Source organism: Cyanistes caeruleus, chromosome 2 (assembly GCF_971803275.1).
Source record: "Cyanistes caeruleus chromosome 2, bCyaCae1.hap1.1, whole genome shotgun sequence".
Lineage (NCBI taxonomy): Eukaryota > Metazoa > Chordata > Aves > Passeriformes > Paridae > Cyanistes > Cyanistes caeruleus.
In genome coordinates this window covers 72225276-72239330 of record NC_141702.1, presented here as the reverse complement: position 1 = coordinate 72239330, position 14055 = coordinate 72225276, and the positions used below count along the sequence as shown (strand labels likewise).

At 41.6% G+C, this 14055-nt stretch overlaps 1 protein-coding gene across 3 annotated transcripts in view; it reads right to left on the bottom strand.

Moving 5' to 3' along the window:
- Window positions 1-1945: 1945 nt before the first annotated feature.
- Window positions 1946-14055, bottom strand: part of TRIM67 (tripartite motif containing 67) — a 39064-nt gene continuing 26954 nt past the window's right edge. For all 3 annotated transcript variants that reach the window (XM_086877848.1, XM_023923861.2, XM_086877849.1), the window contains exons 9-10: window positions 8889-9051; window positions 1946-7939 (exon numbers count right to left, since the gene is read on the bottom strand). In XM_086877848.1, the coding sequence (XP_086733974.1) occupies window positions 7874-7939; window positions 8889-9051 (229 nt within the window). In that variant the 3' untranslated portion in view covers window positions 1946-7873. The remainder of the gene's footprint in view (window positions 7940-8888; window positions 9052-14055) is intronic.

Genomic DNA, 14055 nt, shown 5'->3' with positions numbered 1-14055 from the left:
GGGTGTTTCTGGAGCTATGTAGGAAGAGAAGGGGTGTGCAGAGTTTGGTTGCTAAATGCTGTTATCACATTTCATAATTGCATAATTTGATTTCTTCTTACTCAGTATTGGTTGCAAATTCAAACTGGAATTAAGATTCCTGTCTGGTTACAGACTTAATGACTTATTTGACATTAGAGAAATGTCAAATCATGATGGCGTGTTAAGGTGTAACCACTAAGAAGAATTTAGTACAGAGCATCAAGACTTGTTGAGGCAACAGATGGGCTTTGGATGTTGTAGGATAACCTGTATTTTGCAGCTCCTGGTTAATCCTTGGGTTTAGTTTTTACTGCTCACTTCTTGATAAAGTTTTGTTCAGTTCACTCTGCATATAGTATGAGACTTCATGTTCTCCATCAGCTTCAGTAAGTTAAAATGTTCACTTTCCACCTCCACAGCTCCCAAAAGCTTTTTGGGAGTGAAACTTGGTCAGAATGGAGTGTATTTTTTGCAGTCGAGCTTGTAAAGATCTATAAAAAGTTGAAAAAAATGAGTTCTTAAACTAAAATGTTGAAAATAGAAATGTCAGGTTGACAGTGGAACGTGGAAGTTTTTGGGGGACGGAAATGAAAAGTTTATTCAAAGTTTTGCATTTTCACACTTGTTTAATGTGTGTATGATCTATGTAAGGCTTCTGTTACATGGAAATTTTTCATATTATGTCTCCAAGGCATTTTGAGCTGGGCACGCTACATTCTTTTGGAATGCTGTGCTCAGGTGAACACGGTACTTTCAGTCCTGTTTTGTTACTAGATGCATCAACAACACTGGCAAACGAGACTGTTGAGAACCTGTTGCACCTACTGTTTCTTCAGGCTGGTGTGTGTTGGTGACAGAGAGTATGCAAGTATACCAGCAGCAAGCTGTGTTGGTTTTGGAGCATGTGCTGATACATGAAAGCCAGTATTAACTGAAAAACATTGATTATGTAAAGAGGAGAGCAGGGCACATCTTATTTTCCCTCTGCAGTTGCATAGAGGAATGAGGTATGAAGGAAGAACTCAAGGATTTCTCCTTATCTGCTCTCTTTCTCACGCCTTTTCCTACTGCAGTTATCTTTATTCCCTGTTTCCCTATGTGTTAAACCACATGAGATTATCTTTTTTTCCCAGTCAAACCCTTTACCTTGAAGGAGTTGATGACAAGTTGTGTTTTTTGCAGGAGGTAAAAAGAAAGGCTGTGATTAATGGTGTCTCCACACTGTAGTCTGTACTTTCTCCTGACTGTGTTGGCTGGGTTCCTGTTTCTTTGCCTGGCACTGCTGTCGCTGTGTCAGAATGCTTTGTTCTGCCTTACTGACAGACACGTGTGAAGGTTGTGTAGCTCTGTGAGAACCTCTCTGCAGGGGCTGGGTGTGCTGCCTCTGAAGCACTGTTGAGTCCCTCTGCTCCCATCTGCTTTAGAGGGGTGTGCAGCTCCAAGGCTATCTGTCATTTCAGACCATCTCACCAAGTCTGTGTCTTCCCTGCCCTGACAAGCTTTCTCTGCCCAGTCTTTTACCCAAGGGGCTTTCCAATGAGAACCTACTGGTGCTATGGTTCTTTACAGCCTCTGCTTATTCCAGTCTTAGAAACTTCTGGAGACGGGGTGATTTCCCAAAGTGTCTAAGGTGTATCCCAGGTGTTCTATAACCAACATGAGCCAGAGCTAGTGGAGTGGTGCTGAGAAAGAGAGGTGTTTCATGCCACTGAATCAGGGTATGTCTGAATTTGAGGCACAGATGGTTGCTCTGAGGAGGGACACTCTTTGCTTTCTCCATTTACTGGATTATTCTTGACTGTGGTAAGAAAGCAGTATTAACAATAGGAGATAGGCATGCAAACTGTATGAATGCCTCATCAACGTAATGGCATAATATTTTGTAATCATAATTTGTAATAATAAATAGGGCACTGATGCTGGATTTGTTGGCAATGTTATAAGAATTTATTTAGAAACTGTAAAACAGCATAAACTTATATGTCAGGTTCTCAAAAAGGGTAATAATAGTAATAATACACAAAGTTTTAGTTGGACCAAAAGACAAAAAGCAGTTTGTTTCTAATTCAAAAAATACAAACGTTTGCTACAGGTACAAAATTATAAAAAGTTTGTATTTTCCTCTTGATCTGGTGACAGACACATATAGCAGAGATGTATATTTCACCAGCTCGAAATTCATATAAGCTATGGGAAATGACAGTAAAGAAAAAAAATGTTGTAGTTAAGAAAACATAGAAACAACTTCTTGTCTTTCATTTAACTGGAATGGAATACCATTTTCTTATTCCTTTGCAGTTTTTTTAGTTGCCAACATTTAAATTAGTGTTACTCATGCTTCATATAACAATCAGAAATAACAGCAGGTTTACCTCATGCATTTATTTTTAATATTCATCACATAATGTCTTCTCACCATGCTACCTAGGAAGGTTAGTGTTTTTATTGACAACATTTAAGGGAGGTGGAGGATAAAGGAATGCAATCAGGATCCAGGAATATTTCTATCTACTGCTTCACAAGAAAATGTTAGAAATTCTCCAATTAGCATAAAAAATAATTTTTAAATTAATTCTGCTTGGAACTGTTTGCAATAACAAATGTAACAAAGAGGTTGTTTAACAGAAGGGGAAAATGCTGCTGAGTGCCTCTGTCAGTGAAACACACATCTGTCTCCTGTATTGTGCAAAAGATGCAGGAGCCCCACACATCTAGTCTCTGAGGTTTGCATATGGGCTTCTGCACCTGAGAAGACCAAGTGTGTCCTATTAATGATGGATTTGTGCTTCAGGCTGCTGCTCCAGCTGGCTGTGTGTGCAGTAGAGCTGGGCAGAGGAACCACCAGAAATGTTGTCAGTAAAAACTAGAAGCAGCTCACTCTTTTTTCTTTAAAAAAAAAAAAAAATTCAAATAAAAGGACTCTCTATCTTTGCCTGGTAATTTTCAGTGACAAGTGCCCTTTACATGTGCAATGTGGTTGATTTGTAACTGCAATATCCCTTCCAAAGTTGATCTAGCCAAGATGCTTGGTGTTTTTATATTACCTTGCCTGGTTCAAAATTGAATTCTTGGTTTTGCTATTCAAGCAGAATGCTGCAAAGCTGGTAAGGCCTGAGATAAGGTCTTAACAACTCTCCTTCTTCATCTTTCTGTTTGTGACCAAAGGATGTACTAGATGGCACCAGAAAGCTGCTGTTCCCAGGTTGTGGAGTTCTGCTCCCTTCTCACAGGGACAGGTGATCTGAATTGTGGTCCAGAAATGCACTACCTCTTGTTGTCAGTTGCAAGCACAGTATTTTTTCATACAATGGTGATGGCAGCTTAGCCTTAATCTCATCTCCCTTACCTTAAGACATACTATCATGTAAGAAAGAAAAAAAACAAAAACAAAAAGCAAAGCTGCATCTCACATTTCTTCTTGCTCTAGAACAACTGGGAAACCAGAGTATGGGGTGCTCTCCGCCATCTTTGCTAACTATGCTGCTTTGAGGAAAAAAAGTGAAATAAAAAACAACTTGCACAGCACTACCACAGAACTCTATCACCAGCCAAGAACAAACTACAGCAATACACTATCATGGCATTATTTACAACATGATGGAACGTTATGCATATAATAAATTACATTTAATACTTTTAAACTCTGATAAATGTAAGCTCATGCTTATTTATTTTGTTCAGTCCAATATATTTTCCTCTATGTATTTTAAGTGCATAGGCAAGTATGGGAGGTGACAGTGCTGTTTGCCTATCTTTTCTATGTTTTTAGAAGCCAAATTGCTTTCCAAATTTGTAACGCATCACAGTATGCTACTGTCCTCACTGAGATTTATTTTATAGCACATACCTTTCCACAGCAGAAGGAGCAAGGGATTGTCAGCTACATGTGTGCTTATATTGACATTAAGTCATACTAAGACATCTTGTGAGCTCTTTTCAAATTGATGAGGGAAAAGAAGGAAGTGGAATTTGTATAGCATTGCATGTCTTGGGAAGTCTGACAGTGCTCCTGTACTTAATGGAAATTGCAGAGGAAAGAGGCAGGAGGTTTACAGCAGGTAAAGGCTGGGGCTCCCAGGGGAGGTGAAAACAGAACCCTTTGTTGCTCTGCAGGACAGAAAGTTCAGCTGCTGTATTTATTTTGCAGCTGTTCAGAGGTTCCATACTGGTGTGTGCAGAAGTCAAGCTTTGTTTTGTTAATAAGGGGAGGGCCTATTTGTGTTCTGGTGGTTTTGTTTAAACATCAAGTCAATTTATGGCTACCTTGTGTGGGCTCTGTACCATAGTGGATTGGATTTATCCCAGTGCAAAGGCTTTGCTCTCCTGCTTCTTGTAAGAAGCAACCTGGACTCTAGGAGCTGAAGAGTCCTATCACAGGCAGCTTTGTGTGGGCCCAGGTGCCAGAGGAGCTTGGAGCCCCAGAGAGCTGCAGAAGAGATCTCTGAGAGATCAAAGGGAAGAAGAGCACTCAAAGTGGTCCCCTTGGGTATCTGTGCTGCTCTTGTGCTCTCTGGGTTCTCCCTGGACACTCAGCAACGCAGTTTCTGTGGCGACTAAAGGCTGGCTCCCTCCTAAAGAAAGGATTTGGAGGAAACAAAAACTGGCTTAAGGGACATTATAGATAAAGAATGTGCAAACTGCTGGGTTTATAATGAGATGAACCTTAGGGAAGTTACCTGCAGAGAAGGAAACTACCTCCAGCCAGAGCAGAGGCAGGATGAGAGTGCCCCACCTTTCCCCACCTAATGCTATTCTGCAAAGGGACAATTCTGCCCTGCTTTGTGTTCAGATGGCCCCTGCATGCTCTGCAGAAATATTCATGTGTGGAGTTGTTAGCTTCCTAGAGTAATTTTAATTACTTAAGCATTATTTCTGTTAATCAAACTATGAAAATGTATCCAGCTGAAGTCACTAGAGTGCACTGTATGAGGATGACTGGTTTATTGCTACAGGCCATGCCAAATGTAAATCCTTGATTGTGTACACAACCAACACATGCAAACACTTTGTTAAGTTTTTGACCTAGGGTAAAGTAGCCTTACTAATGCAGGTAGCCTACTTCTAACTGTATTCCTTTTAACTTATTTGCATTTCTGCTAGGTGTAAAAGGACTATAATGGTAGCTACCCTACTTTTGTGAATGTTAGAGTGCATAGAGGGTAAAATCTGAGCTTCTCTACTCACTGTTCCTACCTACTGTCCACAAATTCATTAGAAATTAACATGTCACTCAATGTGTTCTTCCCAAGTATAATACACCAGGAACCAACACCAAAGCAACTATAAAAACAAAAACTGAGTACTGCAAACACTTCTAAAACCCATTCAGAATTAATTTTAAACATCTGACAATGGTTGAAGATTGGAAAGATGTAAATTCATTTGAGTTTCCTTTACAGAAGTTTGGGAGTAAAGACAAGAGTTCTGTCCCAAAACAAATGATGCCCTGTCTTTTATAATACAAGTGAAAGTGGAGTGCCTTCTATATTAAAATTATCACAGGATGTTTCCCGATATAAAAAACTATGTGCAATTTATATACAATATTCCCATACACTACTCTGACTGGCAATACTCAAAGTCAATGCTATGATTGCAACTGTTAGGTTGATAGAAGAGCACACTCAAGAGGAAATTTGGGGTCTGGTAGCGTTCTAGCTGAGGTAGGTTAAAACAGACCTGCTAATTAGAAAATCTTGCATGAGTTCGTATGGTATTGAATGAAACCGAAGGTTATAACACAGTTGGTCTCTGACAGTCTTTACAAAACCAAGATTAGCATAGCACAGTTATTCCATTGTCTACAAGTTTACTAATACAATCCATTCCAGACTTCAAAGGAAGTACTGTTGCTTCCTCACTTAAAAGCATATGTTATTTTTTTCCATCGTTGGTTTTATTTCCCGTTTCAGTCTTGACGTTGCTGAAGGTGCGCTGCTGTTCCACAGGAGAGGTGGGCTACGGGATGCTTGGTTGGTTACAGGCAGCAGGATGGCAGACTGCTTTGTGTCTGTGCAATGGCCCAGTTCTGTTCTGGGCTGCCTTTCCCTTCCCACAAGGGCTGTGAGGTGGGATGACCCACGGGAGGATTCTGGCTGCTTTGCCACAGGGGAGCCCTGCCATCACTCAGCACTACCTGAGTGATGTGCTCCAGACAGAGATCAGAAGTGGGCCTGCAGTAGGGTATCTGGGGGCTGGCAGGCTGCCTGAATGCAGGCCTGGGCTGTTTGTCCTGTGGCTGTGCTTTAATGCAAAGCAGTAAGCTGGATTTTGGTTAGAATATTTGTTTTCAGGTTTAATAATTACATGCCTGATAACAATATGTGTGTGCGTATATGTATGCTTGAAGAGGAAAACTTGTATAAGCAGCAGGATTTTAAAAAAGGAAATAGTAAGTACATTGATAGGATTTGAGAGGTTATGCTTTTCTTGTTTGATAGCACCACGCTTCTATGGGGTTAGAGTGACAGGAGTCCAAGATGTCATGGGCTCACCAAGTCTGCTGCATCTCATCCTCACGCATTGCCACTATACACACACACACACCTGCACATGTTAACTGGGTTCAGAGGAAATGAAGCACACAGGCAAACCAGTGTTTGCTTGTCTGACAACTGCATGCAGGTGACAGTGCCACGGCTGTGAGAAAAGATCACTGTCAGTCAGACTCCATTTGTCATGGGCAGCACCTGAAATTGCTGCTCGTTTTCGTGGGAGATGCCAGGCACAGGTTGAGTCTTGCAAAAGATTTATGTCCCAATCCAAAAAAATTCTTAGGGACAGGTTCTGCATTACTGCTATTAATCTCTCTCAAGTGTTTCATTAGGACCAAGACATTAATTAGCTCACAGTAATCTAATAGAAAATTAAGGCTTCAGATCTCAAAGCTACATTGGAACTACAGCTGCACAGGTTTTATCAGGATCAAGGCTGGAAAGCAGCATTTCTCAATGGGGGAGACTTTGCATGTGCCACATTTAAATAGATCTCTTATCACTTCAGTTCAAAGAATCTCCCATGCACTGTATTTCAAGAGTTGTGCTGATAATCACAATCAGATCTTCTGTAAGTGTTCCCATAGTCACATCTAAATAACAAACACTAAAATGCATCAAGGATGTTTTTCTTTTGACTTTCTGTATCTGAATTCTGCCTGTATCATGGTGTTAGCTAATGAGCCCAGCTATTTCATGGCAGCGTTTGGGAACCAATCTTGTTCTCATTGCAGATAATAAGTTCTGCCACTGAATTCTAAGGGGACATTATCCTATAGCTTACTGCAGCCTAGAGCCAGAAGGAATAATTCATGGTTATTTGAGCCCCTGAATGTAATTAACAACCAGGAATTCTTGAGCATATAACCTTTGCTTCAGCTGTCAAAACATATGCTTTCTTTATTTAAGGACTTCAGGTGGCGAGGGAATCCACTTCGTATACTGGTAAACTGCTCCAACATCCATTGTCCTTCATCCTCACCCATTTTTTTCCAGCATCCCTAATATTTAAGCACAAATCCAGCCATGAGAGAGAAAATACACTCGTTTAACCTTTTGCTTTACAGATGTGTTCGTGTGTGTGTGTGTGCACATGAGTGTACATACGTATGCAACGCAGAGTAGATATGTTCAGGTACCCATCTGCAGTCGAGTGCCAGTCCAGTGGATGTGCTTGCTATGGCTGTTAAATTGAAAATGGAGTGGCCTAGCTCTAACCAGCCAATTATTCGGTGAGCAGCATGCTGCACAGTGTTTTAAGTCAGGGAAGAGGATGCTTTTTTACTGACTTACTGAAAAGTGCCAAAACACACTGAGAAAGCTTACAGAATCCAGCACAGTGTCAGACGGGGGCTTCATTAGTTGTTGGGCAACTTGGGCTGTTTTACAGATTGTGGCACCTCCAGTCCTGTGTGCAGGGTCACCTGCACAAAGAAGAAATAACATTAGATTCAAAACTGAGACATGCAAATGCAAAGAGCATTTGTGAAGCAAAGTGCAGGTAAATGACATGGAAAGGGCTGTGGGACCACAGGTGTGAGTTTAAATCACAACTATCAGTGGAGATGGTATCTAGTCTTTGAAATAAACAAGTCTCCTTCCCCCTTCCCTCCTGAATACTTTGGGACCGAGAAGCCAGGCGTCTGTATCTTTTCCCAAATCTAGCCACCAGTTGTAGTTGTACCAGCTGCTTGCTAGGTACAAGGTGGATGGGATCTCTGCAGGAGGGACCCCAAGTGCTTCAGGACAGAGGAGCCCATGTACATGATGAGTGCTCCACCCTGGCTGTCTTGGTCCTGCCTGACCTAAGCTGACCTCCTTCAGTCCTCAGGCTCCGGGGTATTTCTGCAGTTTCTAGCCATAAGCAGTGGTCTTGAAGTAAGAAAGCATTATATTTGAAGACAGTTCCTCCAAGAGGAAAAACCTCCTGTACACAGAGCACAACAATGATTTGCTGACTGGGTCTTCTCTGTTGTGCTAATTCTCTGACCAGTGTTACCTTTGCTCTCCTTACCACTGTGCTGTGTCATTTGCCAGTGTTAATTATCTCCAAACATTGAGATCTAAGGTAAATTAAGATGCTTTTTAGTCAAACTGGCAGGGGAGAATTTTAGAGACACTGCTTTCCGAGTGGAGCATCACAGGAAAATCGGAGCAGGAATTAGTGCGTGCAGGTACTTTTACTTGTTTTACAGCATTACTCTTCACATTGGTCAGGTAAGGCAGAAGGTCAAATGTAGTCCAAAAAGTGTGAGTAGCCTAAATGTAAGCCTGAGAAGGAAAGAAGCCCTATCTGTACTGACTACCTGTAGATGATGCTATCAGCTCCTTTAGTTGGAAAGGGTAAGTGGGGCTGGACTGCAGAAGATTTACCTGGACGTTTCGATTGAGGCTCAGTGCAGGCATGAAGACGCCCTCGATGTTTTCAAACGCTGGAGGCCCCTGCTGCTGCCCATTTATGTAAAAGGTCAGGTTGTGCTTGTTCAGATCCAGGAGAACACCAACGGTGGCACCTTTAGAAACTCCTCCTTCAGTCCTAAGGTACAAAGGGCACATTGTTGGTGAAGGCAGAGGGCTACACGGTGCTGCTCTCTCTAGGACAAGCCAGCCTTACTAATCAAAGAGAGCGTGGAGCAGAACAGGGAAATGATTATCCCTGAGGCATTTGGCAATGACTGATCCATGCTTTTTCTGAAGCATGTGTACCACATCCATGGGAGTTTGAGGGGATCCTAAAGAGAAATTAGATCCACCTGTCCTGCAACTGCAATTTAAGAGGTGAAAATGGAGTCCAGAGGTAACAAGTCCCCTCAGCTAATGACAAATTGGGAAGTGAGCCAGTGGAGTCCTGGAGACACGGCACCTCTGGGTATCCCTGTTAGAGTGAAGTGATGCATGGCAGGAAATTAAAAAGCAGGAAGCTGTTTTGCTAGGTGTTCATTTCTAATCAATATGCCTGCTGACAGCTCGAGAGAGAGACTTCCAGTTCAACTACTCACCTTGGCACGCTCTAGGGGAACCCAGATTTCCAGAGCTCAGGCAGCCAGCACAGCTACAGCAGACAGTGCTTTTGGGGAGGAAGGCAAGTTGGGACTGATGAGGTCTAAGTGTAGCTTCTGATTGACAAGGTGCTCAGCTATAGGACTGGGAGCTGCCTCGATGTGCAGGCACAGTTATTAATACCAGTGATAATTGGCTGTGTCAGGAGCAGCTGCTGAGAGCTACTGTAGTGTCAGAGCTTGCCAGGACAGACTCAGCCAGCCATTACACGCTCGAGTGGTTTGACATTAATGCACTTTGACTTGGGGGTTAGTCAAACTCAGTATTACTTTAAAGAACACTGAGCAAAAATATCCACTAGATATGCAGATTAGCCACAGGCACTGCTATTCTGCTGATATTATGGGGCTCTGCGATGGATTTACAGCCTGACACAATTTGTTTGGGGTAAGTCAGATTTCAAATAATTTGCAGTAGGAAAGGAAGCAGCTGTCTTTTGTCCTATGCACTCGCCTCAGGCACACAACATTCACAAGATTAATGGTATTTTATCATAAAATTTGTCACAATAAGTAGGCAAAACATTAAAAAAAAAAAAGAGGGGGGATTGGAATATGGTTAGGAAGAATATAGTGCAGTGTAAGAAATTTTCCTCTTGTCCACTAGATGTCACAAACTGTTTTCCTTTAGACTAAATGTGGCACATGGCACTTCATCTGAAGCCAGATTATAGAAAACTGTTCTGACTTCTCCATTTAAAGCTCTTCAGACAATAATATTATAGCTAAGAATCATGGATTGACCCTAAGAGGTGTAAGATGTGAAAATTCACTGTTCTCAGATTTCTTTGATTTGATTTCTGGTCCTATAAGCATTAATAGGTTTCTTTCTAAGCTCTTCTCCAAACCACAAAATAAATTATTTTCCATCAAAATAAGGTGCATACCTACCCTGAGTATCTCACTATATAGACTGTTTTTATTGAAAGCACTTAGTCTTAGAACTCACTGTGAGATTGTAGGAAGCAACAGTACTATGATTTAGAGCTATTTACAAGTAGATTATTTTCTCTCTGTTTAGGAATAGCTTTGATTTTAGGACACCACATTGTAGATCCTGCTTTAAATGGATTTTATTGCATTCTTTTATATGACATTGATTCTCTTAGGGAAACAGAAACAGCAAGTTTGCATTTTTGAGATTAAGATGTTCTTTCCTATATTACAAGCTAATTTGTTTCTTGTGGGCTAATTAGCTGTGTGCTGCACAGTGACATTGAGTGACATTGAGTGACTCCTCTGCAGCCCCTGGGGACAGCCCCTCTGAAGAGGAGGCAGATTCTGCCTGCAGATTCCAACCAGGCAAGGGCAGGACCCAGCTGAGGCCCCTACATGAGCCACACGGGTGTGGGGGCAGAGCAGAAGGATGGGGACCTTCTCCCTTTATTCCTGCCCTAAATCCTGCAGGAATTCAGCAGGTAGATTTCCCCATTCCCACCCAGCCATCTCCCCACAGTGAGAAACTGGCTCTGGCAGGATTAAGGGAGAACCGAAGTAGGCAGGAGGTCTTCACCACGCTGCTGCAAGGGAGGCTGGACTTCTTCTGGGGCTGAACAGCTGCTCTCATCTCAGTATCCCTCATGGGATACTCAGTATCCCATGCTTTCCTTGGGAATAATACTTTGAGGACTCCAGCACTCTTTGGACTATTTTCCTGGTTGCTTTCTCTAGGTGGAGAGTTTGGAGAGTCTGTTTTATGAAAAAACTTATGCAATACATTTCCTCACTCTTATGTACACCATTTAGACAGCATTACAGGATATTTTTTCTAATAAATGCTTTTGTTGTGCTGAAAGAAGCCAAATAGCTCAAGAGACTCAAACTGATGTTGCTCCCTCCTGGAACACTTCTGTGGCACCAGGTAAAAAACCTGCTCTTTTACTGTAATCCATTTTTAAGCTACTTAATGACACTTATATCACACTACCCCAGTAACCTTTCACTTAAAAGGAAAATACAAGTTTTTGTTGCAATGCTCCTTTAATATATACTTAGTATTTATTAAAGGACAATCCAATTCTGGAGATAGGCAACACTGTTTCATTTTTTCAAGTAAATCCCATTTGTCCTGCACATTTTGATTTCTGTGCCCAGCAGTGAGTCCCGAGCACAGAATTGCTGTACAGAAGCCTGGAAGGTCAGAGTACAGAAAAGGGAATTTGGCCACCATGGAAAATGCCATTGCCTGTGGCACTAGAGGCTGTTATTCCAAGATGCTTTCAGTAACAGCTTGGACAATGTGCAGAATACAATTGCATGAGCTGGCTTGAGGAATTAAGAAGAGTAGTTTCACTATTATTTAAAAATAAATCTTAACAATTTATGAACAATTTAATAAACTGAATAATTAGTTCAACTCTCCAATAACAGTAGTTTAAGTGCTAACTTTACAGCATCTTAACAACTTTATGACATCTATTGACAATATTAGAATTTTTTTTGTTCAACTGTAGCATTTTTGTGTGATGAAAAAGCCTGCTCTTGATATCGCTGAAGTCAATGAAGAGACTCTCCTGATTGCAAGGAACTTTTAAGACTAAAATGCAAGTACTCCAGATTTCAACTTTCTGTTGTTTCTCAGTATAAAACATTTCAGAGTGATTTACATCTCCTTCTTTCCATAAACATGTAGTGGCTGGAGTATTGCCTGTAGCACCTGGTAGCCCTGCTCTTGGGAACTTTGCCAAGGAACAGATCTATTGCATTGAATGTCAGTGCCTCTTGTTAATGGGCATACAGCACCTCCCAGAAGAGTTTGGATTGGAGGGGACCTTTATAGGTCATCTAGTCCAACCCCCCTGCAAAGAGCAGGGACATCTTCAACTAGGTCAAGCTGCTCAAAAGCCCATCCAGTCTGACCTTGAATGGTTGTAGGGATGGGGCATCCACCACCTCTCTGAGCAACCAGTTTCACTGGATGTGACTATCCAACCAATTCCTTATCCGTTGGACAGTCCATCCATCAAACCCATATGTCTCCAATTTGGAGAGAAGGATTTTGTGGGGGACCATATCAAGTGCCTTACAGAAGTGCAGTTGGATGTTACCCATAGACCTTCCCCAGTCCACTGCTGTAGTCACTCCAACATTGAAGGCCATGAGGTTGGTAAGGCAGGACTTGCCCTTGGTAAAGCCAAGCTCACTGTCTTGAATTACTTCCCTGTCCTCCATGTGCCTTAGCATAGCTTCTGGAAGGATCTGTTCCATGGTTTTCCCAGATGGGTCCAGATTTCTGGACCCAAACCTATATCTCTGCCCTAAAGTATTTTCTTAAACCAGTTTCCTCAGCCTGTTCTCAGAAGCCTGTTCTCCCTCTATTTCTGGATGCATTAGAGTCTTCTGTTCATGCCTCTTCCAGCATTACAGAAGTCATGCTAGACCCAATTTTGCATGCTGTGATTGAAAGGAGCAGAAAAGTCCTCTAAATGTGACAGGTCACACAAATTAGTCTTTCAAACTCTGCCTCAGGTAATCCTTAAAACTAGTCATTTATTAATTACCCTAATTTATTATCACAAAGATTAGGAAGTAAAAAACTATTACTGAGGTGTAACTTCCATCACAACATCATCCCAGAGGCTGAAAGTTGTCAAGGAATTCGCTTTGGATAGTTATACTGTGCTGTCATGTACTCGTGTCCAGTGGGGAAAAATAAATAGGCAGCAATAACTGTTTCCACAAGACTATTACAGCTAATGAGTTAAAAAAATGACCTAGTTGACTGTCACAGTTAAAAATATAATGCCCAGACCTAATTTCATTGAAGCGCATGTGATTTCGTAAGACTACATGCCCTTTGCGAGTGTACTTCCCTTGAACAGATATTCCATGGGTCTATCCATGCCTGGCACATGCCTTTGTGCTTTATCAGGTAAAAACTGGGAAAGTATCATCAACAGAAAGCACTTTGTTCTCCCAAATAAGCAGGATGATTGGAAATCCTAAGTGTTTCCATTGTTTGTGCTTCCCAGAAAAAAGCTTTTGCTTAGCTTGTGTGTTGCTTGCCGGGAGGAGCATGCTGAGGACCAAATCCATAAAATAGGTTTCTGGGACAGTGGTGCACAGAATGGTTGCCAGCTTTTTTCCAGAAAACATAAGCTGTTCCACAGAGCATTAAAATTAATACAGCTTAACATTACTTCCGCCATGAATCGAATCAAGATGTTAAAGGGACAGAGAACTTTTTGTCATATTTATTATACTGGTGTTATTTTACTCTACATTGTCTTGGGACATGATCTAAGGTCTTTGGGCCCATGGAAAACAATCCAAGCAAACTTCAGATAGCATTTGATCCAGCTACAGGGTTCTTCCACCTGTCTGTAATGAAATGAAAAATCAAACGATGTTTCAAACAAAAATTCTCAGCAATTGCAGTGCACTTCCTTAAAGCACAGGTATGCTGTAGAGTATAAATGACTGTTTAATGGGAGACATTACCATCAGCCTTAGGATACAGCGCATGTTGACACAACCTTATC